This window comes from Amphibalanus amphitrite, unplaced genomic scaffold (assembly GCF_019059575.1).
Source record: "Amphibalanus amphitrite isolate SeventyFive unplaced genomic scaffold, NRLGWU_Aamphi_draft 000199F_arrow, whole genome shotgun sequence".
Taxonomy (NCBI): Eukaryota; Metazoa; Arthropoda; class Thecostraca; order Balanomorpha; family Balanidae; genus Amphibalanus; species Amphibalanus amphitrite.
In genome coordinates this window covers 491701-519438 of record NW_024881694.1, presented here as the reverse complement: position 1 = coordinate 519438, position 27738 = coordinate 491701, and the positions used below count along the sequence as shown (strand labels likewise).

The window sequence follows — 27738 nt, the reverse complement described above, 5'->3', positions numbered from 1 at the left end:
ACGGTACAGCTGATTGAAGACTACTGAAATAAGCATTTAACGGATTTGAGTTCACGGTGGATTTCAGAAGTACCCAGACGTTGCAGATGGTTGTACTGAATTATTACCCCTTTATCGAGTGTACGAATACATCAACCGTGCCGCCTTGAGTTTGCAGCAAAGTAATATGAGCATTCGTTGGGCGATGAGCTCTATCTCCGTCACTCTATGATAGATTTGCTGTGTCCATGGCCAACAAGCGACAAGACTTTTCTAGAGCCGTCCAGTCTCACTGCTACTGTGAAAACAAAAATGCGATTCGGAATGGACGTATATTACAAAATATCACAGCGATTTCGAAAAGGGCGTAACACAAGTCATCAACATCAAAACATCAATTACGCGCAAAACATGCAGTCGTCCAGTGAGCGAAATAAACGGTATAAAATGCATCGGCAGCTATGTTCTACTCCATGGCTCGAAATACTGCTTAATTGATAAATAATGATTGTGACATACACGAGCACACATGAGACCAAAGTCGTATCTACAAAACATCTCGCCCGATAATGCTAGGTTTTCAGTAAAGCGCAAACTGAAAATGGAATGAGCAGCAAGTTACAATTCACGTACGCTTAGGAAGCTACTGACAGAAACTTTTATTCGACTACCTGGTAGACGATGTTGTACAAATACTGCCACTATGTCCAATTACATTTTCTTAGTTCGTATGCCTTCTATCAAGTGTGCAGCATTGGTTAGTTTATGTCCAAAGAGTTCCAATTCAACCATTTATGAACGAATGTTCATAGCCAAACGTCAAACATGCATGATTAATACCGTATGAGGCCAATTTCAGGATAAATGACTTAAAAGCTTCAAATCAATATCATTATGTAGCTGTCCATCATTTTTCGGACTCTTGTCATACGTTTGGGCACAAAGTAACAGATAAGAGAAATTATATCTCGTATTGGGACACGTTACACGTTTACTATATAATGCGAATTAGTGCCGAGTGATTCGGTGACACCGTTTGATATACGAGCATGACATTTATTTTCACACCCCTTCCCCTCCTCCACTGATGATATTTTACAATGTAGGTACACATCACGAAGTCGTGAGAGCTCTCACGATCTAAAGACGCGCTATCTGAGACACCAATGAACACTGAGTAGTCTCAATGAAGTCAGTCGAGATCCCGACAACCAACTTCACCTTCACGATCGCTGTGACACTGAGCAAACGTCCGGCCGCTGCCAGCGTCTCTGCAGGAACGATCAACAAAGCGTCCGGTTCGGCCCGTCGCTGACTAGACATTCACTTACGCTCGGTGATATCGTCTGGACGCCAGATATGGGTGAGTGGCAGCGCCTCAGCCGCTGTTCCCTCCGCCCTCAGTGAGGAGGGGACCGTGCGGCGGCCGCCCAGTCCGTGTCAGAGCTCCAGCTCACCCACGTCCACGATGACGGTCTCCATGCCATCGGGCGGCACGCGGCGCTGGCCGGCCGTGCTGCCCCGCTTCAGGATCGGCCTCAGTGGCTGCGGCTGGACGTCGGCCACGTCAGGCGGCGGCCGCAGCAAGGGAGACACGCATCCGCCCGCCACCAGCGCCTCGACGGCCCGGTACAGGAACAAGTAGTCCTCGCGACTGGGCCAGACGCCCGGCCGCCGCCGCTGGTACAGGCGCGCGTACATGTACACGTCGGCGTGCGACTCGTACTCGAGCTGCTTCATCAGCGTGGTCAGGCAGCAGAAGGTGGCCGCCTCGGTGCCGCCGAACCGGTCCACCACCACGCACGGTCCGTTCTGGTACTCGAGGTGCCAGCGCTGCACCACCTGGATCAGGTCGAAGACGTGTCCGATGGGGGAGCAGCTGGCCGGCCAGTTGGAGCACTGGATGATGCGCACGGCCAGTTCGTAGTCGTCCTGCAACCAGACACATACAGCGCGTTAAAAAAGCATAACGAAAATAACCCGACAATCTTTTTGTCGGAAAAGCGGAAGAAGTGAGTCGGCACAACAGCAACTTTCGGGTAGGCTGACCCGCAGCACACAACTGCAATGCGGCACAGTATGTGTGTCCAAATGCTCGAGAATTCTCATTTCCCGATCCACTGGGCGTTTTCAAGGGACACATGATGCCATGCAAAAAAAAAAAATCATTAACACCCTAGCAAAATTTTTGATTGATCATGGCAAACCTACCGTGTGAGATTGCAGTGTGAAGTCACGCAGGACGTAACTTCCGGCCTGGTTCTCTGCTGTGAACCGAACTCTGAAGTGTTCAAACTCCAGGTCATCATGCTCCAGTGGCCAGAAGATGCAGTACTCCTGGAAAATGCGGACAACGCGTAAAATGACCAGCCCTTACATCGCATTGTTGACGGGTGAAAGCCGAATATTTTGAAGACATTCGTCACCGTCACTATCTCCTGGTAATCACACCTTTATCGGCCTTTTATGCATAACACATGGCTAATCTAAACAGATAATAAAGCTAACGAGTTCCGATCCTCACCTGGTCATCGACTGGGCTGAGGAGGACGATGGTCTGCGCGTTGTGATCCCAGACCATCTGCCAGAAGGCGGCCAGCGTGGAGGCCAGCGGGTGCTGCGTCACGATGAACTCGCGCAGCCGACCGAAGCCCGGCAGCCAGGAGGCGTTGATGAAGTCGGAGCACTCGACGCCGGGCCGCGGGCTGACGCAGACGCGGCTGCACTCGCTCGGCAGCAGGCCCGGGTGGCGACTCTTGTGCGCGTTGGCCGGGTGCCGGCCCGAGGATAGATTGAAGTCAGACGGCTTGTCGTAGGTCACCATCTGGAGGAGGAAAAAACGAGGGTTATAACAATGATGCCACAAATACTTAATTTGCAAATGAAGTTAACAGTACAACCGATGCAAGCTTTGTAATGTTGGGTTGCACTGAAAGTGGTTTACTTATTACGAAACTGTTCGAGATTATTAGCAATCTCCGAGCTTGATCGGAGCTTCCCGTGCAAGGTATATCTGAAATAAATGGCGAGCTTATCCCGAACAGTTTCCAGTGCATCAGGAACGAATAAGTAGCCTCAAGGGAATATTCAACGTGCGTTACGGCGTGCTGAGGCGTTAAGGTGCCCAGATACGTCATTTCGTTTTATGTCACCACCATGACCACTACTATGCGAACTCACCCCGAATTGTCTGTCGAGGCTGTACCAGGGGTAGATGTCCTGCTCGGTAGTCTGCAGGTTGTGCAGGTAGCGGCGCAGGAAGGTCCGGTGGATGTCCGTCTCACCGCTCTCGATGGCCTCCAACAGGGCGTCGTGCAGGAAAATGTACTGCTCCTCCGTCTGCACTAGGAAGTTGCGCTGCGTCCGGATGTACTTGAGGAAGCCGAAGACGTTCAGCTCGCCCTTGGCCCGAATCATCTTCATCATCGAGTCTAGCACGATGTAGGTGCCCGTTCGACCTACACCGGCGCTGAGAAACGAAAAAGCCATGTCAGTCAAAGAGCGACATTAATAGTCGATCATGGCTTCTTGTTCCCACTGATGTCAGCCAAGCATGGTATATGGACTGAAGCGTGGCTCACCTGCAATGGACGACGATGGGTCCGGCGCCGTCGGGGTTGGCGGCTGCCGACTTTCTGACGAAGCTGAGGATGGGCAGCGGGCTGTCGGGGATGCCGTGGTCGGGCCAGTTGGTATAGTGGTACTGGTACACCACGCGCTCCGTGGCTGCCCGACTCTTCTTCTTTAGCTATTAAAAAAAAAAAAAAAACATAAAAGGTAGATGTTACAGAGTGATATGGGATGCCTTTTGATCATTGTATTGATACCAAAGACAAGCTAACGTCGCTACTTCAAAAGTGCAGCGGCACTCTCAATTACATTTTCATCTTTAGTTTCATTGCTAAAAAGAAGGAAGCATTTCCGGAACTGCTCACTAAAGAAAATCTTCTTCCATTACACCACAACTGCAAAGATTACTGTGCTCAAGAGGCGTGGGCTTTAGACCCAATTACACCACACCAGCCACAAGTCAGCGTCAGATGAGTGATGTGTGGCGCCGCCGACTTCCTACCGTGCGGCCGAGCACAAAGTGGCCTGTCTAACCACAGCTTCAGACACAACAGCGCTCAGCGTTGGCCCAGCCGCCCCGAGTCCGTACCGTAAAAACAAACTGAAATATTGCGCGCCAGAAAACCATTTACGCGGCCGTTCCAGCCCGATGGAAAACAACCGAGGCCGACCAGCAAACGACAGGATAAATACGGCATCTGCAGAGAGCGCGACCACCGCAGGAGCCGGCGAAAACAAGCGGCACAGATAGCCGCATCTCCCAGGGGTCGGGCGAGCGGGAGTGATGGACGGACAGGTCATTAGGACGCCACTTCTGGAAAGGTGGGAGAAGCGAGGTGAAATTATTGACATAGTTACCTCTAACTGGTGGCTTATTTCCTTTCTGGACCGGGCGAGGGCTATCCATCAGTGGTGGCAAAGTAGGGCGTACCTTCAAATGCTGGATTCGGAACTTGCGAATCGTGTAGGTCGCCATCACGTCCTGGCCGAGGTTGGTGACTCTGACGACGCCGAACGTCTCTGTTCCCTCCTGGGGCCAGTACATGTCGCACTTTTTCTGTGAAGACGCGATGTAGGTCATTGAACACCATCCCGCGCTGGCAAAACATCAACATCGACACATCAGCCAAATGACACAACTTTGGCAGCGCGCGGCCGCCGCAGCGCACACAAGCAGCCTTCAGGTGTCGTTTTCGGAGCGCAGCCCACTTTGAGCGCGCGTGATCAGCGTGTAAGCAGACCCGGCTAGTGAACTAATCCGCAGCTATTCTGGAACGGCCCTCATTCGACACATTTACTGCAAAAAGCACTCGGCGGCGGACCAGAGAGCTGTCGCGGCCAGCAACAACAAATCAGCGCTGTTTACCTCAAAATAAGCCAGCGCCGACAACTTAACGGCCTCCTAGTGAACAGACATGGAAAACAAGACACAAAAATGGTACACGTGTTAGCCGATCATTGATAAATGGCGCCAATCTGAAAACTAATATAATGGACAGTAAATAGTTCATCTTTTGTTAATTATTTCGCCGTAATAATAAAAGATCGCATCCCAACTACAAATTACGTTAAGTTTTTTTTTTGTGAATCATGTTGTGGACCATTATCAATCCCGCAGCGCTTGGCGTTAGTCTGAAAACTTCACACCAATATTGCCACTTAAACACCCCATCTACCCGGGCGGCGATGGCTAAAACGTCATGAGGTTCACACCTCTAAGCGCCCCAACTTTTCACCGGGCACTTCCGCAGGCGCTGCATGCACTGGCCGCGACTGGATGGCGCGATACCAGATGAGAAAATCGCTTAACTTCAACACGGGCACAAAGTGGCAATTCATTTAGGGCCGGCTCTCGGCAGCTGGAGCCTGATCGATGCGCCGACCCCAGGGAGTCAACTTACCCGTCCGCGCTCCACCAGGTTGGTGATCATGACGAGAATGTGCACGTTCTGCTCCCAGACCATCCTCCAGAAACAGTCGAAGGTGGCCGGCAGTGGGCCCTGGGTGCCGATATAGGCGCACGGCTTCTGGTAGCCGTCGATGAAGTTGGCGTTCACATAGTCGCACCGCTTCTGGGAGCCCATCGGCTGAAGGGGCACCCGCGTGTGGTCGTCTGGGGGAAAAGGAGGGAATAAAGGGTAGAGTTAATCATTCGAGATATACATAAATGGGCAACACATCACTTTATTCATATGCTAAGACAGAACAGCACACTGCTGGCGGATGACCAGCATTATAAATATGCAAATGGCCTGAATGAGTGGATAAAGTCCATAATCACCGATGTAGGCGAATATCACTTACACGCCACAATATTCAGGTATCTGTTCTTGTCCTTGTTCTCGGTCTGCTGACTGAAGTCGGAGGTGTATCCGTCCAGCAGGGTCTGCGTCTGGATGGCCTCGTACTCCTTGCTGAAGCCGATGTCGCCGTCGGCGTGCAGTCGGCTCACGTGTTTGGGGAACAGGTGGACGGGGATGGGGGCGCCCGGCCCGTCGGGACAGTCGGTCTCCCAGTCGGTGGAGAGCGTGGATGGTGTCTTGTTGGGCTCGTCCAGGTAGTTGTACGCCGCCTGGAAGTACTTCCTGCGAAGTGGATATGCACATATTTATAGGAACACATTCTCAGTTCGCACCGCAATCGGAACTAAATTGATTAGAGCTCGATGCTTGAAACTTAAACACCGCGACATGATTAGAATGAAACGCGCGTGCGATTGTCACAGCTTAAACAACAAACAACAGTATGCAATGCATGTTACAGGCATACAATATGCTAACAGTGGTTCTGCAGTCCTGACGCTCACCTCCAGAATATAAGCGCCAGCATGGCGAGCAGCAGCGCGAAGCTGGCACAGGCCAGGCCGGCCACCATTCCTGAGCTGAGGTTCCAGCCGACGTGACGCCGCTTCTTCAGACTCTCCATGCGCTGGATCCTCTCACAGTCGTGCTGCAGTCTCACGGACCGGGTCTCGGACGGCTCTCCCCAGTAGAGCAGCGAGTCGTTGAAGCGCGACTTGGTGACCCCCACCACATGCACTTCGTATATCGTGTCCGTTGTTAGGTTAGCCAGTGTGATCTGCCGAGGTAAAAATAGCACATCAGCGCGATTATACGTGGCGTCTTTAAAATAGTTTCCGTGACGTAAAAGCAGATTGTCCGTGACATTGGATATGATGAATTTGGTCGGGACGACATACGCGGTGCTCTGACGATGATCATCAATCTTAGGACGGTCAAGGTCGGGCCACGCCACCAAAATAGTACTAGGTCTAGGTCGTTCAATAAGCAAGGTAAAATCACACGTATTTCAGTCCATATTTGGTGCAACGACACAAAACTAGCAACATATTTTCATTGAAATATCGTCTACAAATTGGCTATAAGCATTTGTTGGCAGGTCTCTTCGGCCAGCCTCCCCAGCCTTCGGAACTCGAGCCTACATCCAATCACCGTTCAGGTACGCGTTTATCCCAGCACTCCACCCGGCGTGGAAATCCTGCTTGGAAAACTCCTTATTGCTATTCCAAAGCCATGTCTTGATTATTTTATTGATTGCCTGATCAGTTAAGAATCCAACGTACACAGCAGGTTTTCCGGTGGTCCAAACAGGTTCAAGTGGGATGGCGCCAGATCACGGCTGTACTTAAGCTTTCCTGTACTGCTAAAGCAAAGCGAGCCCCACACTGATGCCTCGCCAGGCGTCCTTCTGTTATCCAGTGAGCTCTTTCGGTATTAACCTCGTGATGACCTTGTAAATATCAAGCATATCTGATGATGCCCAGAACTGTTTCGACATAACACTTCACCCTGTTAATGAAAGCAGTCGCCAGTCACGCACATGCTTTGGGTCTCCATAATCAGCTCCCTGACTTTACAGATAGTGCCAAATCCAGAGAGGCCTGCGGGCACAAGTACCTGCTCTAGAACTTTGTCTCTTACACTGCAGCTGTGTTCTTGTTGAAATCGTACCAGCTGTTCACCAGGAAGCATTGCTAATGGCAATAGCGTCATCAGGGTCAACTCACTCATTTTGAGGCGGATTTTGGCTCGCATGACAAACCGGGGATTTTTAGAACGGAACTCTGCTGCATCAATGTTTTCACACCGACCGTGTTCGGACAATGATCCAAACTCCCAAAAACAGTTTCGAAGGTTGTGTAGGAAATTGTTCAAAGATTCAGATGGCATATTTGATTTTGCTTGAATTCCTCATATAAATGAACTATGGTACATTTTACCTTACTTATTGAACGACCTAGAGCTCATAGCAGTATCAGCATTAAATAACAAGCTTTAAAACAGCTTTATGTTACTTTATGATTAAAATGAACTTTTCACATAAATAATGCATGCACAAATATTATTCGTGCGTACACCGTAAAAGTTCGGTTCTGTAACTGTAACCCACCTGTTCCTCTGCGACCTCCGGATTGGTCTCGATCATGACCTGCTCGAGGTCCGGGTCGAACTCGCCGCGGTAGCGCACGTAGTAGAAGTCGATGGATCCCCGCAGCTGTCGCGGCCGACGCCAGCGCACCACGATCGACGTGTCGGCGCGGCACGTGGCGTTAGTGATCAGCGGCGCGCCCGGACCGCCCACGTCCGTGCGCAGCGAGAGCGTCTCGGAGCGGTCACCCTCGTGCTTGCTGGTCTTGGCGTGCAGCCACACCGTGTAGCGGGTGTACGGCACTGAATGAGGGGGAAGGGCGGGAAGGGAGGCTTAGTGAGGGTCTCGTCATGGCGTGTAGTCTAGCTACGCCAAGGGTGTACGGCATTGCGTGGAGGGGAGGGGTAATAATTCACACTGCGATTAATTTGTATTAATAGAGATTCAGTTAGATTCAGTGATTCAGATTAGATTCAGTATTGATAGAGATTCGGTGATTTAGCAAATCATTTGTTTGAGTCGTTCATAGTTTGCCCAGGTGTGAGCATTTCAAGACACTGCACACTGCAGTGCACGAATAAAAAAGTACGGTTACCTACGGCAGGGGGCCACCCCTAACCCTATCTCCTGCCCCGTCGCCGTCACTTACTCAGCCCGGTGAGGTTGTACTCCATGCGCGGCCGGGCCTCGGTGATGATCCGGTTGTCGGTGATGTTCCTGTCGTAGTCGGTGAACTCGAAGTAGAGGTAGTAGCCCACGATGACACCGTTGGGGTGGATGGGCTCGCTCCAGGTCAGCCAGGCCCAGCTGTCCCCGACGGCGGCGTGCGTCAGGTTCTCCGGACGCTCCGGCACTAAGAAAGGAGGAGGGGGAGAGGGGAGAGAGAAGATCAGCATTTTGAAATGATTTGGATATATTTCTTCTGAAGATGAACTCATTCGTATAGGTACTGCATTCCTCGTTAAGATCTTCATAGCCTAAAAGTAATCATCATTCGAGTAAATTAAATTGCCTCTTGAGTTGGATTAGTCAAGTGTTCAGAGAAACGGCCGAGAATTATACTTAACACGATAATTAACATGAGAAACAAAGCTAACGATCACACCTGAAATAATGAACATACCTCCATCTTTGGTGGTTTCCCTAACGACAGTGGCCGGACCCGCCCCCATCATATTCTTCACTTGAATTCGTATCAGGTACTCTGTGTACGGTCTGAGATCCTCAATTACGTGGCTCTGAAAACAGAATATGCATGTTAGAAAAAGTATTCATTCAGCAGAGAGACGGCTGCTACAATAAAGCCAAATATCGGTGTTATAAGGCTCAATGAAAGAGACAAGTACAGCCTAAGTGCATTTGGCATATACACATAAAGGTGAAAATGTTAGGCATTCTCGAGTATTATATGGGAACAATATTGCTCTACGCTTGAAAACAAATCACCATAATTCCTCGGGTGCACTATAAATACCTCGCCAGTAAACCCTCGTGCCCCTCCTAAAATCACCAAACCCAGTGTGGGCTACCACAAAAACGATCACACCGCTCTCGTCGTCCCGTATTGGCACTCTCTGGGACCAGGGGCTCTCACGGTCTGCCGTGCGGCTCTGGCCACCCTCCGTTTCACGGCCGTTTAGTGGTCGTTCGTGACCAGTTTACAGCGAGCTTCTGAGCCGGGCTCTCTCGGTAAAAACGTGCGTCCGCCACGACCGTACGGCCGCCGACGCGAGGACAACGCGCCCGCCAGACACAGCGGTCCGTTTACGACGCGGCCGGCGCCGCCGCCGCCGGCCGAGGTAGATTCGATTACGGCGCAATGTCCGGTGAGGGACGGACACAAACGTGGCGCGACAGAGACGCGGCGGCGCCGTCACCGCCCACCCAATAGCCGGCTTGTTTGCGCCGAGCTTGGAACGAATGGCACAGGGACGCGGAGCGGTGTCTATGTCTCTCCTGGGCAATGAACAATGGCTGTTCGTGGTAGCGCTCGCAAGAAATCTGCCGTGGAATTGACGGTTCGTCCGCGCGCCTTCCGCTGCCGTACCGTCGATTCGTTGACGTTTCCCGGGAGGTCGGTTTGGGTCCACTCCATATCGACCTTGTCCCGAGGTCGGACGGAGAGCCGGTAGCCGATAAACTCTCCGTTCATCTCGGACCGGTCCGGCGGCCTCCAGACCACCTCGATCGAGTCCGAGCTCGGACTGAACGTCTTGATCACCGTCGGCTTCCCGCTCGGCGCTGAAAAACAGTACCAAATGTCAGCAAAGTTAGAGCTTGTCTCGTGTGTATACAGGGACTAAAACAACGTAAAAAGGCACCTATAACTGCTGGGTCTCTTGGTATCGACAAAACGCTTTCATACGCTCAGCACATATCAATTAAGACAAAACATTTGCATATTTTATACAAAAACAAAAACAATGTTTTCTGACATATCGAGTACATAACAGCTCTCATCAGCGTTTCGCTCTGCAAGCAAATCGCAGAACCCAGCTGGCTTGGTCGCAGCCGGGTTTTCATAGTCCATGGATTTAAATGTCATCTGGCTCCGGGCGCTGAATTTCAGCCACATACAATAATCATATCGGAGCAGAGCATCTCAGCCTGTGCGATCCGACCGAGCTGAAAATAGACCACCGAGAATCAAATGACACTGGGCCCATAGCCCAGTGGCCCTATTCGAGCTTCATGGCTGGGCGGGACTTCAGCACACCCCCGATGTGATAAATGGAAGCTGATAGGGACATTCATCAAAGGTAGGAAACTTGCAGTTATGTGTTTCGTGACAGATGTCTTGATACAGGTGATATCCGTCTTGGCTCACGTTGATCGTATTTATAACTTTTATAAATCAATTTATGACGCATGATTATCGACGAAATTCTATGTAAACACGCACAGAACATTATTTAAAAGTAAAAAAAAATTGATAAAACTGCCGAAAAATACAGCTTTCCGTCCAAACAACAAGCATATTGAATTACAAAAACAACATGTGAATACTCTCCAAAAGCCGTACTACGTATTTTTTGGTGCGCCCCTCGGCGCAGAGACCTTGGAGCAGCCGAACTTAACTCCGCACACGTCCAAGCTTTGGCCATTGATTAGAGCCGTGCCCATTAACTCCAGCATTCATCACAATGGCGCCGCTGGCCGACTTTAAATATTTAACGGCCGCCGCAGGCCTGCTCCGGCCTTTGGCAGAAAATAGATGCCTGATCACCGATGCCCGTCAGGAAAGTCAGCCCCTCTCATATCGCTAAACATGCATCATGCACATTTATTTATAATATAAATCCCGATGATATTATAAGTTTGGAATATTGTATTGCCCTAGAAGGTCATAAGAACACACGTGGCGTCCAGCTACTCACGTTCTCTGTGTGTGACCATCGGGTAGGAGGGTTCGCTGGCCAGACTGCGGCCCACGCTGTTGACAGAGAAGATGCGGAAGCTGTAGGCCGTGAAGGGCAGCAGTCCCGTGACGTTGAAGGTGGTGCGGTTGTCGGGGATGGTGATCTCAGTCTCTTGGTCCCACGGACCAGGCGGGTCGTATCGTCTGCAAAAGTAACGACGGTGAATCGCGATATAACACTAACGGCTTGACCTTCATTACTTCTCCTTGTTTTTGTGATGGCAGGTGAACTACCCTTTGAGTGTAATTGAAACATTATCGACCATGCAGCCTGACTAAATGTGGTCATTTATGGACGCAAAGACCGCCTCAGCGCGTTATGCGCTGTGCGCATTGCTCCCGGGCTTTGCGGTACAGCATACCACTTCAGGCATGGTCTGTGCTGCCATCTAGCGGCAGTTCTCAAAATTACACAGCATGACCAAATATGTGGGGCGCGGCCACTCTGCACTCTGCACAGTAGGCGTGATATGTAGATGCAAGCTAGCTTGGATCGTTTAACACTTATTGCGCTGATAAGTTGTTAAGACAATCTATTAAGAATTGTATCAAGGGCACTTCTCTTCTTTACTAATATGGAGCGACCACAAATAGCAATCAACAGCCTATAACGCTCACATCAAACAAAGACACCCCTAACGCTTTCAAATCTCTTCTGGAGGTACCCCTTCTCGTGTACATACCTTTTCTGCAGGACGTAGTTCATCGCAGGCGTGTCGGCAGTGTAGAGCGGTGCCCAGGACAGTTTGGCAGACCGGGATGTAAAACTGACCACCAGAGGACGCTGAGGCGCCTGCGGGACGTCTGAAACAAAGGAGAAGTGCGTTATGGGAAACGGGAATAGTTGACTTCGTTTTAAAGTTGTAAAAGATATGGAATTTAGAACTAAATAATTTGGATAAGTTATATGATATGTAAGGTAGTGACGATAATCCTGGGTAAGCAGGTGAGCGCACGTGTGTGATTTATGTTTGCATAAAACAAATGTGTGTTGCAGGTGTTTCACGGGAGGTAAACCGGCTACGCGAGCATGCCTCATCAGCATCACCAAATCATTTCAGAGCATTTCGCTCAAATCTATTCGCACTGCGGTGCGGCGAATTTGTTTGCTAACATCCAGACCGTCAAGTGTCCCCGCCATCCCCGCTCATTTCACTACCCCCGTTCGTTACTGCGCCGCCAACTCTCTGCGTCTTCAGTGATGCGCCGACTTTTAACGAGTGCCGAGCGCCATCGACGGCCCTAACGACGTGACTGCAGCGCCGTCGTCTGCCTTCCATCTGCACGGGTGGTCCGCGGCCGAACCGTAAAATATTTCACCACCGCAACAACAAATCGCTGGGTAGTGCGGCGGCGGCGGCGGCGGCGGTGACGGCGACGAACAAACAGCCGCGTTCGAGCACCGCTGTCAGCTCGAATGACGCCGGTACAATGTCGCCAGTGGAGCGGCAGAAGCGCAGACTGACAGCCGGTGTAATCGGCGTCCGGCCGTCTCCCAGCGGCCACCGTATCGCGCTGTCTGTGACCGAGCTGAGGTCAGAAGTTAGTGATGGCTGTCGGTGCGGTTCGGGCCGCGATTTGACGGATCTCACTCAGTCTGCCGCAAGGTTTCGATAAGCAGGCCGGCTGGGGTTGACGGGGTGACTCATGTCTGGCTGCAGGGAGACGTGGTGAGTTATGATCGTGCAGGTTTGTGACCTCAGGTGGAGGCGTCTGGGTCTCAGAACCTCTGCAGACAGGCTCCCTGCCAGGGTGGTCGTATGCAGAGGACAACCAATAACCATATCTCACCACACCGCGGCACTCGATGGCCACAAAGCCTCCGCACCGTCTGGTGTTACAATGCAGCGAGATGCAAGGCGTCACACTCCAATGATATAAATCGTTCTCAGCTCTTTCCGAGCTGCTTCAATAATCACCTCTGACTTGACTTGACTCCGCAGATAACCACCCAGCCCTGCCTTCACCGCGTGCCGTAAACTGCGTATCCTGTCGCCGCGACGGCTGGCACGCAGTGGCGGCGGACCCGGCACTAAACCTCTGGGCCGCGTTCATTAGCCCCCTGCGGAGCTCTGAAGAGCCGCACGTGCACCTGGTGCACGGGGTCAGGGGTCGGAGCGGAGCCTCTGCCCGGGGCGACCGCGCGCCGGCCGTCACGGAACGAACAGACCCGGCAAGCGCGGGCTGGAGCCGAGAGAGGCCGGCAGCGTATTGTATTGTATTGTATTGTATTACCTTCATGGACAATCCACGCGGGGCGTGGCGATTACAGTCCAGAGTCTGAGTCGGGCACAGACAAAAACATGCGGGGACAAGAAACACAGGCATACAAATTCAATCGCTGGACATTCGCTCTCTCTATATACAAACGGACGATTCAAGACAGCACACCGCACACGGATGTCGCACCTCCTTCCCCTGACACGGGTCATCGTCGGGCGGTCGTCATCGCCGGACAGACTGCAGCCTTGGCCGCACGGGCGAATTGGGCGGGGCGCTGTTCGATGACACCGGGAGGCAGACTGTTGAGTAGCGCCGCGGCCCGGTAGGCGAACCGTCGCTTGCCAGTCTCGAGCCGCGAGCGTGGAAGGTGGAAGAGGTGGTCCTGTCGTGTGGATCTCTCTCGCGCGTCACTGTTATTCGTGAAGATGGCAGCTAGTGCTTCGGGCTCGCCGTTGCTTATTATTTTCTGCGCAGTTACCATGGTTTTAACATCGGCCATAGCTTTCGGAGGCATCCATCCGAGTGAATCGCGGAGGCCAGAGACGTGATCGAATTTCCGGCGGCCGAATATGACCCGTGCTGCAAAGTTTAGAATTTTTTGGAGTCGGTCGAAGTTTTTCTGGGAGCCGTTTCCATATACAGTGAGGCAGTACTGGACGCGCGAGATGACGAGTGCAGTCACGATCGTTTTGAGGATACCGTCTGGGAGGCAGTGTCGTGCGTGGGAGAGGCCGATCAGTACGCCCGTGCAGCGACGGCTCAGCTCGGCCACGTGTGCTTCCCAGGTGAGTGCGCCGTCGAATACAACACCTAGGTTTCCCACCTGCGCGCACGGCAGGAGCTCAGCGTCACGGAAAGAGATTTTGAAGCGAGGCAGGTTACGTAGGTTTTGTCGGCTACCGAATACCATCAGTTGAGTTTTAGAAGCGTTGACTTTCAGGGCGTGTGCGCAGAACCATGCGTTAAGTGACTCTAGCGATGCCTCCATGCGCGAGATGAGACTCCTGATGTCGTTGCGTGGGCCGCTCACCAATATCTGGGTGTCGTCTGCGTACTGATAAGCGGTGGCGTCTCCGGCAAATAGTGAGAGGTCGTTGGAGAATATAGTGAAGAGGAGGGGACCCAGAGCCGAACCCTGGAAAACTCCTACGGTGTTTGGGAGCGGTCGAGAGGTTATCTTACGGCCGGTTTTGTCTTTCAGGGATACACTCTGCGTGTGTCCCTGAAGATAAGCGGAAAACCAGGAGGTCTCAATACCGTAGATTTGGAGCTTTTTGACAAGGAGTTCATGGTCAATGACGTCAAAACATTTGCTGAGGTCTATGAGGCATAGCATTGAGATCTCACCCCTATCGGTGGCGGCAAGGATGCTATCTGTGACTGACAGCAGCGCAGTCTCAGTGGAGTGTCGGGGGCGGAATCCGTGTTGGGTAGACGAAAGAAGGTGGTTATGGGTGAGATAGTGATAGAGCTGCTGATGGATTACACGCTCGATGATTTTCATGATTACGGGAACTAGGGAGATCGGTCTGAAATTGCTGGGGTCAGATGGGTTGCCAGACTTGAAGATCGGTTGAACGATAGAGTGTTTCCAGGGGTCAGGAATGTCGGAACGGGTTATTGAGACGTTGATGATGTGTAAAATGATGTCGCCAATAGTTTGGAAGCATACTTTTAACATGCGGATGCATATACCGTCAGTGCCACGCGCGGCAGAGTTTCGCATGTTGAACACTGTGAGTCCGAGTTCCCCGAGAGTGATGGCCCTCGGCCTAAAGCTGCATGCGCCGACACGGGGTAGACGTACATTTAGATCAGTATCGTTGTTTTGGGTACTCAGTTCGGCGGCAATGCGGGGCCCGACAGAGACGAAGAAGGAGTTCAGATCGTCGGGAGATAGATCGGGCTGAATATTTGGACCATCTTTCTTTCCGGCGATCACTGATTTGATGCTTTGCCAGACTTTGTTTACCCCACGCTCGCTGATCTCGTTTTGGAGGACGTGACGGCGGTCTCGGCGTAAGGCGGCACGGACGGAGCGGTTAAGAGCCTTATACTCGGGAGACTCGCGGCCTAGCCGACGTAACGCGGAGCGACGTCTGGACATAATGTCGCGGGTGGCGGCAGATACAGGGGGCGCTGTAGGATTTCTTATCAGCACATTTTTGAGGGGGGCATGGTCGTCGAAGACAGGTAGAAAGTTGTCTAAAAAGACCTGCCACTTGTCAGCAACAGACGTCGAGCGGACGGATTACCGACTTCTAAAGAGGCATATTAACTGGAAAATATAGGAGCATCCATCACATAAAGTGACCGCTGACCAAAAATAAAGTACCGCAGTAAAGGCTGAATTTGCAAGTAAAATTTGATCGTGCTTTTAAGTTTATAGTCAATGCTTTCATACACGCGGCGTCAATCAATTTCAGACAGCTTATCGGCGCTCTTACATGCGACGAAGCATCTCCGTAAATAGTTCATGGTCTAGTTTATAACAAACACAGTTTTTAAAAACAACATCATTCCGTTTTTAATTCACAAGCGCAAGACCAATATTTATAATCCATTTATAGTTCCAAGAAGAAGAAAAGAGGCCTGCAGCAGTTTTGCCCCATTGCCCAGATTATGATCCGATTAATGTTCTAAGAAGGTAGCTTCCCTTCTCTCACGGGAGTAAACAATATCTCTGTGGCAGGCTCGGCATACAGCGCGCTTTGATATCATACTCCAGCCTCCGGCGCGTGCTGCTTTTAATCATTTTAAGATAACTCGCTAAAAGCAGCCCTGTCTAAGGTCTCTAGAGGATCAAATACTTTTGTTTTCTAAGCTAACTTATGTGAGGGATTATACGACAAAAGCCTAGCCGTCTTGAGACGGATAGGCCAGGGAATATTTATAAAGTTTCCTGCAAACCACCCACATAAAAACATGCAAATACTCCCGAATAACGTATGGTTATGATTTCAGATAAGCAACACATAAGTTACATAATACAAATAATAAACTCCCCTCTTTCCAATATCTGCTCTCATCTGGTCATTCCAAACTAATCCTACTGGCCCCACACACACACCACATAAACCCTGCGCACAGACACCCTGTACGGACTCTGCACACACCCACATACGCCCTGCGGTGATGCGCGCCTCTGGCGGAGGACCGCCGCCCGAGTGAAGTTAGTCAGCCCTGCCACCACAGCGACCAAGACAGGGACAATTTGATAGCAGAAGTTGAGACGTAGACGGGCCGAATGACAAGTTTATGTCGTCGGACAGAGGGCTGCTGAACCATCTCAGTAGAGTATCGAACAGTTCAAACCCGTTCCCCAACCAACATCAACGACGATGAAATGCCAGATACGGATCGGAACATTTTTGGAGATGTGGTGGCAGCGCACAGCTCCAAGTGGTTATGTAAAATATTGTGGTATGTACTTGCGAGCCGAGAGTGACTGCGAAGTCACATTGAAAAAGTTTGGCGACTGTTTTGCAAAGAGCTCGACGCGGCTTGCGCGCTTCAGTGTTTTCATCCACGTCAAAGTTTTTGAATCAAACACTGTAAATTATTGCGAAGTGATGTTTTCTATCAAACGACGAAAAGTTATATTTTAAATGTAATAGGAAAAGGAATAAATTAACGCCAAGGTTCAATACATCGGTTGAAATAATCGATGTTGTACTTTCGGCATATAACTACCAGATCAATTCATTATAAAACAATAACTTTATACCCGGCGAGCTGCCACATGTGTCACTGCAAAGACGGAAAGGAGCACCAGCCTTCGCACTTTCAAACCAAGAGTATCCGTCACTCCCTTTGGGTAACTACCCGCTGGGAAGTAGGGATTGATTTGAGCGCGTCACCGTTTATAGGCCTATAAATCGAACTGACGCTATTGCAGCCCAATAAATTTTCGCCATTTTGTCATCAACAGAGCTCGGCCAGATACTATCATAAAAGGAAGTGTCGATACTGTACTACTCGTAGTATTTTGGTGAATCTCAAATATCCCACACAATAACTTAATTAAAAGCAAATGTCTATCACTTGCATTCATTATTTCACCGTTTCAAATTCATATTGAGCAACTACGCAATGTTGCACATGCAGTTCGATAGTCTGGTTCATTTCCTTGTCTCCTTTATCTCTCCCCATATCCACCGCTTTTATTCCTACGAGAATATCTGTCACCCCTCCAACATACCCTCTCATCATGTATTCTCCAGATCCCTCTCTTCGATCCCTCTTCCTACACTAACCACACCATATCACTCCACATATGAGAATCTGTCACATTTGCCGGATCGTCCCCTCCATCTGCGCGGCGGGCGCTATTTGTGTTCAATTGAGCCATCGGTCGGGACGGCGACCAATGAGCCGGCAGAACGAGCGCCGCGACGTGCCGCCGGATGCGACCCTGCAGATGTCGCCGATCAGCCCGGTACCCCGCTGAGGAGAAATCCCAGCGAGCGCCGTCCCAGCGGCCCGGCCCTTCCGCCCAGTCGAATATGGAAGTTCGCAACTCGAGCCAGAGAGAAGTGCGCTTCTTTTCGGCTTCCTGCCGGTTTTCTGATGGAGTTTTATTTATTGTTGACGGGCTGTCGATAGAAATGCTGGCGGAGACCAAAGGCAGGGTAAAAGACCATTCCAGGGAGTGGGGATGATCGCATCGACCATACGTCGTATAATGGATGTAGCAGTAAAAAGTAAATGCACTTGGTCAGGCATTCCACGCCAATAGATAAATCAGGCTCGTCATTTATTATCAGCTGAGACATTCATAATTCCTAGAGACAGGCTCCATGCTGAGTCTTTCAAAGGCCCTCGCATACGCATGTGACGCAAATTCTGCAACACCGCGAGGGCATATATTCAACTTCAGCTATAAATAGTATGAATAGTCTATCATCAAAGGTGTCGTAAGTCTGAACACAGACTGGTGTTTCCTTGCATGCTGTTGTGTTGTGTCGAGCTTTGTTGTTCCTGCAAGATTGCGGCTGGGCATCTCCTCTGGGACTCCGTCTGGTATTGAAGGGACTGGAGGATAATAGCGCGGAGGGGGGACTGCAGATGAAGGCAGCGCGGCGCACCGCGGGCCGGTCGTCTCATTCGCCGCGGCGTCTCACAGGGGATCCGCCTCGCACCTCTTGTTATTGAAATCAGCTCCGGCCGTTTATCAGTGGCCAAGCCGCGGGTGGACTTTTACGGCGTCTTGCCGACCTCCGGCGCCGGGCGGAGCCGGATCGTCCGGCCGCTGCGGCCTTCCGGCCAGTGCAGTGCCAGCCAGGCAGCGCCCTGGGGTCGGCGCCTTACCGATCAGTACCTACCGGCCAGCCAGCGCCATCGGCTCAGCATCGGCCGACCAGCGACCTGGGGTCAGTACCGGCCGGCCAGTGGCCTTAGGTCAGTGCCGCTGAATCGGTGTCGCTGGGCTAGAAGCTTTGGCTCCGCAGTGACTTATAAGGGATACTGGCAAACTCTCTGAACTTCGGAATATCGTGAACCAAATAACTACAAGTTGCCAAAAAGTTTTTAACAAATTTTTGCCATTTATATTTTTCAATCGAGGCGTAGAAAGTAATCAACTACACATGAATCAACAGTCATATGAGGGTTTGTAGAGCAGTAACACATAGGTGGTTTTTAATGCAGCATTATGCCATTTCGGAGATGCCACCGAGCGTTCACCTATGTTTTGACATGTATATTCGTAGCTGGTAAAAAATTTCTAATGATTCATCCATCATAATTCCATTATTGTTGCCATGAATCGAATCCCCAAAATAAGCTTCAGTGTACCTTTTAAATTCTGGGTCTAAGGCAGTATTTTACAGCCACCCCATTGATCATGTAATTAATAGCTCTTGCTGCCACTCAGCGATTGTTCGCGGCGCAAAATAAAACTGCTCAGCCCAGCAGCCCACGCTTCAGCTCAATAGAATTACAGGCCAGTCAAAAGTCCGGCTTTAACCCTGCTATTACATTGTCACATGAAGTAGAATCAACGGTAGGCTCGCCGGCAAAGCTGGACATTGATCCTGTCATTTCTCGTCGCAAGGGTCTCATTTCTCGCTCGATGGGGCCGCGCCTCAATGCTCAATGCATTCAAGGCACTGTTCGGGGATTCATGGTTGAGCCGCTGCGTCCACAGAATTGTCGGGCGGAACTATGAGACACTATACAGGCCCAGCACGCGCCTGCAACGGCCGAGCGGCGCGTGCAGCCACCGGGACCCCCTGTACGGCAGTCACTGACACGTCAGTCATCTGTCGGTGGAGCCCTGACCGGGCCGAGCTGAGCCATCACCAGCGCGACCCAGTCGGCACCACTGCCGGATCCGAGCGGCCCGCGCGGCTGACCTGTGACCTGCACCTCCAGCCGGGTCAGGTCGAGAGGTCGGGCTCGCTGCTAATGGCACCGGCGGCCCATTGTCTCTGCGCCGTTTCAATGGATGAAGCGGTGCCGGGGCGCCGCACCGACTGATCGAGGTCGGCGTGACGGCACCCTCGGTCAGACGCGGTTTTTCCACCGTCGGGTACGACACGCGAGCTCAATTGGTGAGATTGCCTGCCTCTTCTGAGCACTGACAAGCCGTGCTTCTCACGCAGGCCGACCGATTGTTCCGAGCGAAGGGCCAATGGGCCCAGGTGACTGTGTTGGACCGCAACGGTTTTTCGTCGAAGGCGATGCTATCACGCGGCATGCATCTCGGAGGACGTCTAAGACAGGAGAGTGAAGATTGGACGCACCCGGCCGATTACGAACATCACAGCCGTGGTATATCGAAAGAAAGGCTCCACCTTGACGCAACGAACTCAACCGGGGAAGGTCAACACAGCTGAAACAGAGACATCTGTCCCGGCAATATATGGGCCTTCTTCCCACCGAGCGCTGCACTACATTTACAAGGGACGATTCGACAAAACAGACGGACGGCGATACTAAATCCCGGCAACGATGATTTGTCGACTGCGGAATGATGCAACTCGGGGTTGCCGCCAGTCAAAACTGCTCCGACTGCCTGAAAGAGCCCAGCTGGAGGTCACGGCAGCTCAGCCGCCGTCATAGTCATACACTGAATCTCTGTGGCCCAATATAGATCATGCTCACTGGTTCTAGCTGCGCTCTATAGTTGATAATCCTTGTGATGAGCTGAGAGGAATCCCCGTCTCTCTGCGACGCCCGACAGAGAAACCGCTGCGGTCGGGCTGATGAACAATTCACACTGTACTCCTTATTCGCTAAGGCATCAAAGTTATCATAACAATATTAATCTTAGAAGGGCCAGATATTCTGAAAGGAGTTTAACCGAGTTGACGGCAAGGAATTCCCCACGCACATAATCCATTTTTATTTCAGTGTTCCTACTTCCTCGTACACCTTGCAAGCAGTTATCGTTTCAATATGAATATTTTCTTATGCCATTTAATCTAGTTAACTAGCTAAGCTGCCTAAAAATGCAGCAACTGCAAAGTCCACGTCAGTGAAGATCTACTCTATCCCAACCCGCTAACAGTGGACCCATGTGCAATTTGGAGCGGCGTCCCGCCCCGTGTCCGCCGCAGCGGCCCTGACCACCATCTATTGTGTGGGCAAAATGTTGACGCGCCCCCTGCAGTGATGTATAGCCCGTGGCCTCGCGCCGAGAGGACAGCACTTCCATGCCTGTGACCGATTGAGAAGCATGGCCGGCGACCCGGTGTGACATGGGGGCGAATTGAGACCGGAGACCTGACGGTGGCTGACTGGTGGACGGAATGGGTGGAGGGAATGAAATGGAATGGGTATGAGAACGTCGATGGGAAATATTGGTTTTAAAGTTAGTTTCAACTTCTGATATAATAGCAGGGAAAGCTGTTAAAAGCTGAGGATGATTCCAATAAAACTCATCACAGACAGGGACGCAAGTGATGCAACTTCCCACAACAACCAATCATACTTTTAAACGAACAACAAAAAAGCACAGTCCACAGGTATCACATAGACAGGATTGATCTGAAGAGACGACAACACCGACTGAATTTCTAGCTCACCACTCCCCACCCTTCCGTGTCGATGATTTTGTTTGCCAATGGCTGGGCTCCGCCGTCCCAATTCACCCTACCTGCGGGCGTTGTTATCCAATTTAGCGACAACGCGAACAGTGCCCCCGTCGGCAGGGACCGGCCGGGATTCCACTCACGCACCCAAGTTTCTTGATTTGCCGACTTCTTTATTGACAAGGCGAGAGAATTCCGTTTTCACTCGCAGATATTACTGGAAGACCCTTAACGTGAACGTGGGCCGCTTACTAACATCACTCAAGGTGAAAACATAGAGTGGTTTCACATCCGGTGCTCATCAGGCGAATTTCTTCAACGGAAAAGCTTCATTTCGAAAAAAAAAAACCGGCTATCCCTTACCAGACGTATGGCATCTTTTAGGCAAAATAATCCCACCAAACATACCTATCAGGCAGCGATACAACATTTTTCATTTTATATATGGTTGTATCTACCATAAATCAGCTCTCGATTGACCTTTCAATGAGACGTCATTGACCCTGATGCGCGACATGATTTGATTGGTTGGGAGGCTGATTGGGATCCAGCCAAATCGGGTTTTCCGGTGATGCCGCCATTGGACCCACCGCGTCACTGAGAGGCTGGCTCTCCTCACGGGTGTCGTGACCCCAGAATGTCCCCCAATGTAGTGTGATGTGCTCCGGTGGAGCGCACTCAATGTCTCCTGATGAGCTCACTACGTGGCGCATTAGCAGAATATACGAATACGTTAGATAGCGACAGCAATATACAACAGCAGCATCGCTGCCATCAACCACGGGATCATCAGAGAACGCCCACTCCTTTCATCCACAGTACGAGTGACTTCCCCATCCGGTAATCCACTTCCCGTACTCATCAAACAAAGGAATAACTCCCCAGAGTTTAGCGCAGGTCATCGTCCTTTGTACGTGCTGACAGTTACGGCACCTGTATCAGACGCAGGCATCTACTAATGACAGAGCGTGACGACAGCTGGCTATCAAATTTCACCACCGCGCGGCAGGATGTCCCCGGTGTTGTGGACGGGGACCGGGGGTCACGCGCCAGTCCCCGGCGACTCCGGAGCAGTCGGTCCATCGTGCACTGTCGTCGGCAATGGGAGCCGATTATCAGACGAATGAGTTATGGCCGGCAGGAGTGATATTCCTGATTGTCCAGCCGGCTGAAGTATAAATCAAACGGCGCCGGCTCGGCTGTCAGGACAGTCGGCATACGGCCCAGCCGCGTGAGCCAAAAGCTGAACGTAAAGGTTCAGTTAAAACGCTTTGTGGTGAAAATGCAGTTAAAAAGAGGTATCAGAATGCAATTGTGTCGGATGTGGAAGAACAAACAGGTTCCAATTAACAAATGTCGCTGGGCCCACACGTCACCGTTTGTCGTATTACATGAAAACCGATGCCATATTGCATAGCCGGGTGATGTGATATTTCACAATGCTATGGCAGCTCTAAAATTACAATTCTATAGAAATCCTACACCTCCGTTATTGGAATGCATTCCTTTACGGATGAACATTTTAAGAGTATAACAAATGGGAGTCAACTCACTCAACCACAGAACACTTGGCCTTTGAACATGTCACGGGAGGTCACGTTTAGGCAGAGCTCGACACTGAGCCCGTGATCAAAGACCATCCTCATTCCACGAGCAGTTAGTTATTCTTCCAGTGATGGACCGGCTCTAATAGCCTCCGGGGAAGGCAGGGGCAGCACTGGAAGACGAGCCGGCCGGTCTCGAGGCGCGTGATCAGCGTCTATAGCTGCCACTGTTATAGACGCGAGTTCTGCTGCCAGCTGTGACAGCCAGACGGTAAAGTTTTCAGACCGGATGGCTCACTTTGGGCACATCAGACGGCGAACGTCGCCGTATGATACGGCTATTTAAAGGGGTATAATCAGACGCGATAGTTTGGAGACGGAGACGCATGCCGCGACACAAACATTTTACCAGGATATTGAATTATTCATAAAGCCCGATCAAACAGAACTGACGAGCCAACAAATACTCAGCAGATGTTTTAACGTGTTGCAATGACGCATAGGTGTTTAGCGCAATCCAAGATGCCAGCCAAATCCATACCTTCTCTTAACCCGCGCCCCGTAGGGGGGGGGCCGAAACGGCCCCCCCTGTCCTTTTCGGTCGATATCTCCTAAACGGCTGGAGATATCGCCACCAAACTTACAGGACCCCTCCGGGCATCAATTTTACACATTGTGACCAACAATTTTTCCAGAGGCTATGATAGGTTGGCCACAAATGACGTCAGAGTGACGTCATGTTCTGTCATTTTCGACCGAAAAAAGACCTTCGCGAGAAGACCTGTCAGGACTACAGCTTTGAAGATACAGAAAAATGATCAAGACATAAAAGGTGTAGAATTGACAGGGCTACAAAACTGTTATCTCGAATTTTTGAAATTTTTGAGTTTTGACCCCCAAAAATCAAAAAGCATTTTTTTTATATATTCGCCAAAAAATCCAAAAAGTTTTTCGAGTTTCGAAAAAACCGGAATATATGTGATGGTGCCTACCGTCTTCTATCTACATACCAAATTTCAGATCGATACCTCGTTTTTTGGCCAAGTTATAGCGAAAAAACTGTTCAAAAATGATGACGTCAAATTTTCAAACTCAATTTTTGGCAATTCTAGAACTCGTAGAGCAAAACGAAGACCACCATTAGACTCCCCGTGACGAGTTGCATCGAATCAATACCCATTTTATGCAAAAATATCAACTTTGAAATTTGACCCAATTTGACCTGACCTTGAACTGACCTTCACAAAAACGTGACCTAGGCTGGCCCCAAAGGCTGCCTAACCCACATAATCGCATTTGTCATGTAAAATGGACCATAAAACATGTATCACACGACACATTCATATTGTGACCCCCGGTGACCTGACCTCGCTGTGACCTGACCTGGTATCAGTGACCTCAGATAGCAAAGTATGTGTTTGACGAACAATGTACCATCGATGGTTTTCAATAAATTACCAATTTACTCGCTTTCACAGCACATTTCTTGAATTGCCTGTGAACGGTGAAAATCTGACCTTTGATCTGACCTGTGACGTCATCGGTTTGACCTAGGTCAATGAAATTTGGTCACAAGGTAGTTCCCGGGTGGGGCTATCGAACGCCGTTTGAATTTTGAAAATCGGCCGGTAACTTTCCGAGATCTTAGGGGGGGCCGAAACGGCCCCCCCCCCCCCCTACGGGTGGTAGGGTCCGCCGGTAGCCCTACGGGGCGCGGGTTAATCTGTTTTCCTTCACATTCCAAATCTTTATCAGCTAGTGCTCATGTTTTCACATAACTAGCCAACCACTGTCCTCCGCCTGCTACAAATTCCTCTCAGCAGTCCTGCAGGGTCTTCTAAGGCTTGGATTCGGAACTCTTAGCGACCTCGAATCGTTTTCAGGCTGTGTCCTCTCGAATCCAACAGCCCGGTCACGGACGATGGCTGCGGATCACGGACGCTCCCTGTCGACAGTCGGTCTCGGCAACTCCAGAGACCGCTGCCCGGCAGTCCCCGACAGGCAGATGACCAGCTACTGAGGCCGCCGCCCGGCAACCCTCGACAGGCAGATGGTCGTTCCAGCGAGAGGCGGCTGTGTGCGTGTCCACGAAAATCCCCTTTGAACGGGGATTACGCAGCCATGAGAGCAAACACTTTTCAGCGCCAAAGGATAATCCGACGCCAGAGTACACCGAAGAGGAATAACAAAACCAACAGGCTCAGAACGACGCACATCAACAGCGGCACTCGAGGACCCGCAAAAGAGCCTTAATACAAGTAAGTAGGATTTATTGATCATACACATTTGAGCAAAACACAGCGTACTTACTGATTATCGCATTTCAGCAGGAGCAATACCACACCGTATTATTTCCCGTTGGCCTCAATTGGATGACCCTTTACCTACTACCTCTTCAGAACTACCTACCGGCTGGTTCAGCTGCCGACTAGTTAGGTTCGCCACCTCAGGATTACAGGCCGTTAGAACCACCAGCAGCGCTCCCATCAGTTCCAGTCTATTACGGGCCTTTTGGCGGCGTTAGTGATCAGCCGCAGTGTTTACCGCAGCGTGCCAGCGAAGTGCGGCGGGCAGGGGAGCAGAGTGTTGCGGGCAGGTACCGCGGGGCTGTCCAGGGTACGGTAGCGCGCGTCAGCCGACCAAAACAAGTCGTCAGCGGTTGGCGTCCCTTCCGACCGGCGCGGCGGCGGCCGGCCGATCGCGACCGGCGCCCCCCGGGCCAGCTGACGGCTCCATTACCCTTTGACGGCGCGCCGGCCCTTTCATTAGGTGCGCCCGGCGCGCGCAGCTGCTGCCGCTCGCCGGCTCGGTCGGCTCGTCTCTCACCGGGGAGTCCGCTGAATGCCTCTCCCGTCCTCCGCGCGACGGCCGCGGCAAAACACTATTGTGCGCCGGCGCCGGACGACGCGCGCTGGACACACGCATGACGCACGCACTGTGCGCACCGCTCGGTCGCGGGATGTATGAGGTCACCAGTGACCGCGTGACGCCTGAGCGAGCACAGGCACACCGCCGCCGTCACCGCCGCGGCCACTTAGTCGTCGTATCGCTGCCGCGTGCCGGCGCCGCAGTCGGCAGCAAAAAGGCCCGCCATGCGACGTATGCACGCCGCGCGCGCTGGGGTAATGGCAGAGCCGCCTGGCTGTCTGCTCAACCGACAAAGTCGTGAGGCAGCGCGCAACACCGGGAGCCGGCAGCAGTAACGGGCGGACGGTAACGGCCGGGAGCGCGGCACGGCCGCCGAATTACCCGGGCCGACCGCTCTCGGCAGCCCCGGCCGTAAATAGTCGCCGATAGACGCCGTAAAGCCGCCCGGTGTTTCAGCGCCGAGCTGGACCGGTGTTAGCCCGGCCTCCGGATCGGGCCACCGAGCGTTATTCATGTTGGACGGCTCTAAAACGGCGCTTCCCTGCAGGCGAACGGCGGTGGTAGTGGCGGCGGTAGCCGGGCGGTGCGGGCGGGGGCGGAGACGGTAGCGCGGGCGGGGGCGGAATGGGTGGGGCGGTCCGCTCGGACAGCCGCCGACTTGGATAGTTCGGGCTCTCCGGATTAATATCCAGCGCTAACTTGGATGGCCTGCGGCTGTGTACGAGACTGACGCGGCCGCCCCTGGTGGTGGAATCACTCGCCGCCGGCCCTGGGAAGAAGTCGGCGAGACGGTAGCAAACACCTCATCCCGGCGCAGTGCGGTCGACCTCTGACCGCCTCCGGCGCCACCCAATGATGTCTGAATGAATAATTAGTCTGCGGAAAATTAAGCCGTCACTACCTGTCATTAATATGCGTACTGCGGCGCACAGCAGCGGCGTCGCTAATGCGTTATTCAAGCAGCAGGGTCGCGCCGAAGAGCCGCCGCGCAACGCGAAAACAGGCAGCAAAAACGTCCTCGGCCGCGGCTAGGGCGGCTCCGGCGCCAGTGACGGCTGCACGCCGTAATCCTTCCTGGATCAGAAACATGTCAGCTCTATGAGCAAGTGCACTCAGTCAGGGCCAAATGGACTCCGGCGAAGAGCGTAAATCCACCACTTAGGGGTGTCGGGCATACAGGCGGGATTACAATGGCCGCCAGAGGCGTGCGCGGCACGCCAAGCGAGCACACGACGAGGATAATGCATAATACTGCAGTGACATTTCCCTGTTGTGCTCAGAGAGAACTTGATGGAGCACTGGCGGGCAACATACATCCGTTCAGAAATTGAATCCCAATGTCGTTCTTTTGAGACCGAACAGGACGCCCACAGTGAACACCGGATATTGAGAAGGTACGCGAGCTCGAGTGCCCGGGAATACGGCCAAGATCCGGACATTTATTTGACGCTGGTCAGAGGGATTTTATTAGATAGTGTTCCTTAACCCGCGCCCCACTGGGGGGGGGGGGCTATTTATAGCCCCCCCTCCCGTTTTTCTCCAATAACTTCCAAACCGCTTGACGTATCGACGCCAAACTTTCAGTACCTTCGGCTGCATCGATTTGACACCTTGTGTCAAAATTTGAACTTCGTACCTACCATAGGTCGGCCGGAAATGACGTCAGAGTGACGTCATGTTCGGCCGATTTTGACGCAAAACATTGAACCAC

At 51.7% G+C, this 27738-nt stretch overlaps 1 protein-coding gene across 1 annotated transcript in view; it reads right to left on the bottom strand.

Annotated features, from left to right (window-relative positions):
* Positions 1-292: 292 nt before the first annotated feature.
* Positions 293-27738, bottom strand: part of LOC122384818 (tyrosine-protein phosphatase 99A-like) — a 45559-nt gene continuing 18113 nt past the window's right edge. Inside the window, exons 2-16 of the mRNA XM_043372569.1 lie at positions 12040-12160; positions 11316-11500; positions 9986-10179; positions 9062-9176; positions 8588-8791; positions 7960-8240; positions 6356-6627; positions 5854-6134; positions 5451-5662; positions 4481-4606; positions 3561-3727; positions 3160-3448; positions 2504-2803; positions 2191-2316; positions 293-1911 (exon numbers count right to left, since the gene is read on the bottom strand). Of these exons, the coding sequence (XP_043228504.1) occupies positions 1420-1911; positions 2191-2316; positions 2504-2803; positions 3160-3448; positions 3561-3727; positions 4481-4606; positions 5451-5662; positions 5854-6134; positions 6356-6627; positions 7960-8240; positions 8588-8791; positions 9062-9176; positions 9986-10179; positions 11316-11500; positions 12040-12160 (3365 nt within the window). The 3' untranslated portion in view covers positions 293-1419. The remainder of the gene's footprint in view (positions 1912-2190; positions 2317-2503; positions 2804-3159; positions 3449-3560; positions 3728-4480; positions 4607-5450; positions 5663-5853; positions 6135-6355; positions 6628-7959; positions 8241-8587; positions 8792-9061; positions 9177-9985; positions 10180-11315; positions 11501-12039; positions 12161-27738) is intronic.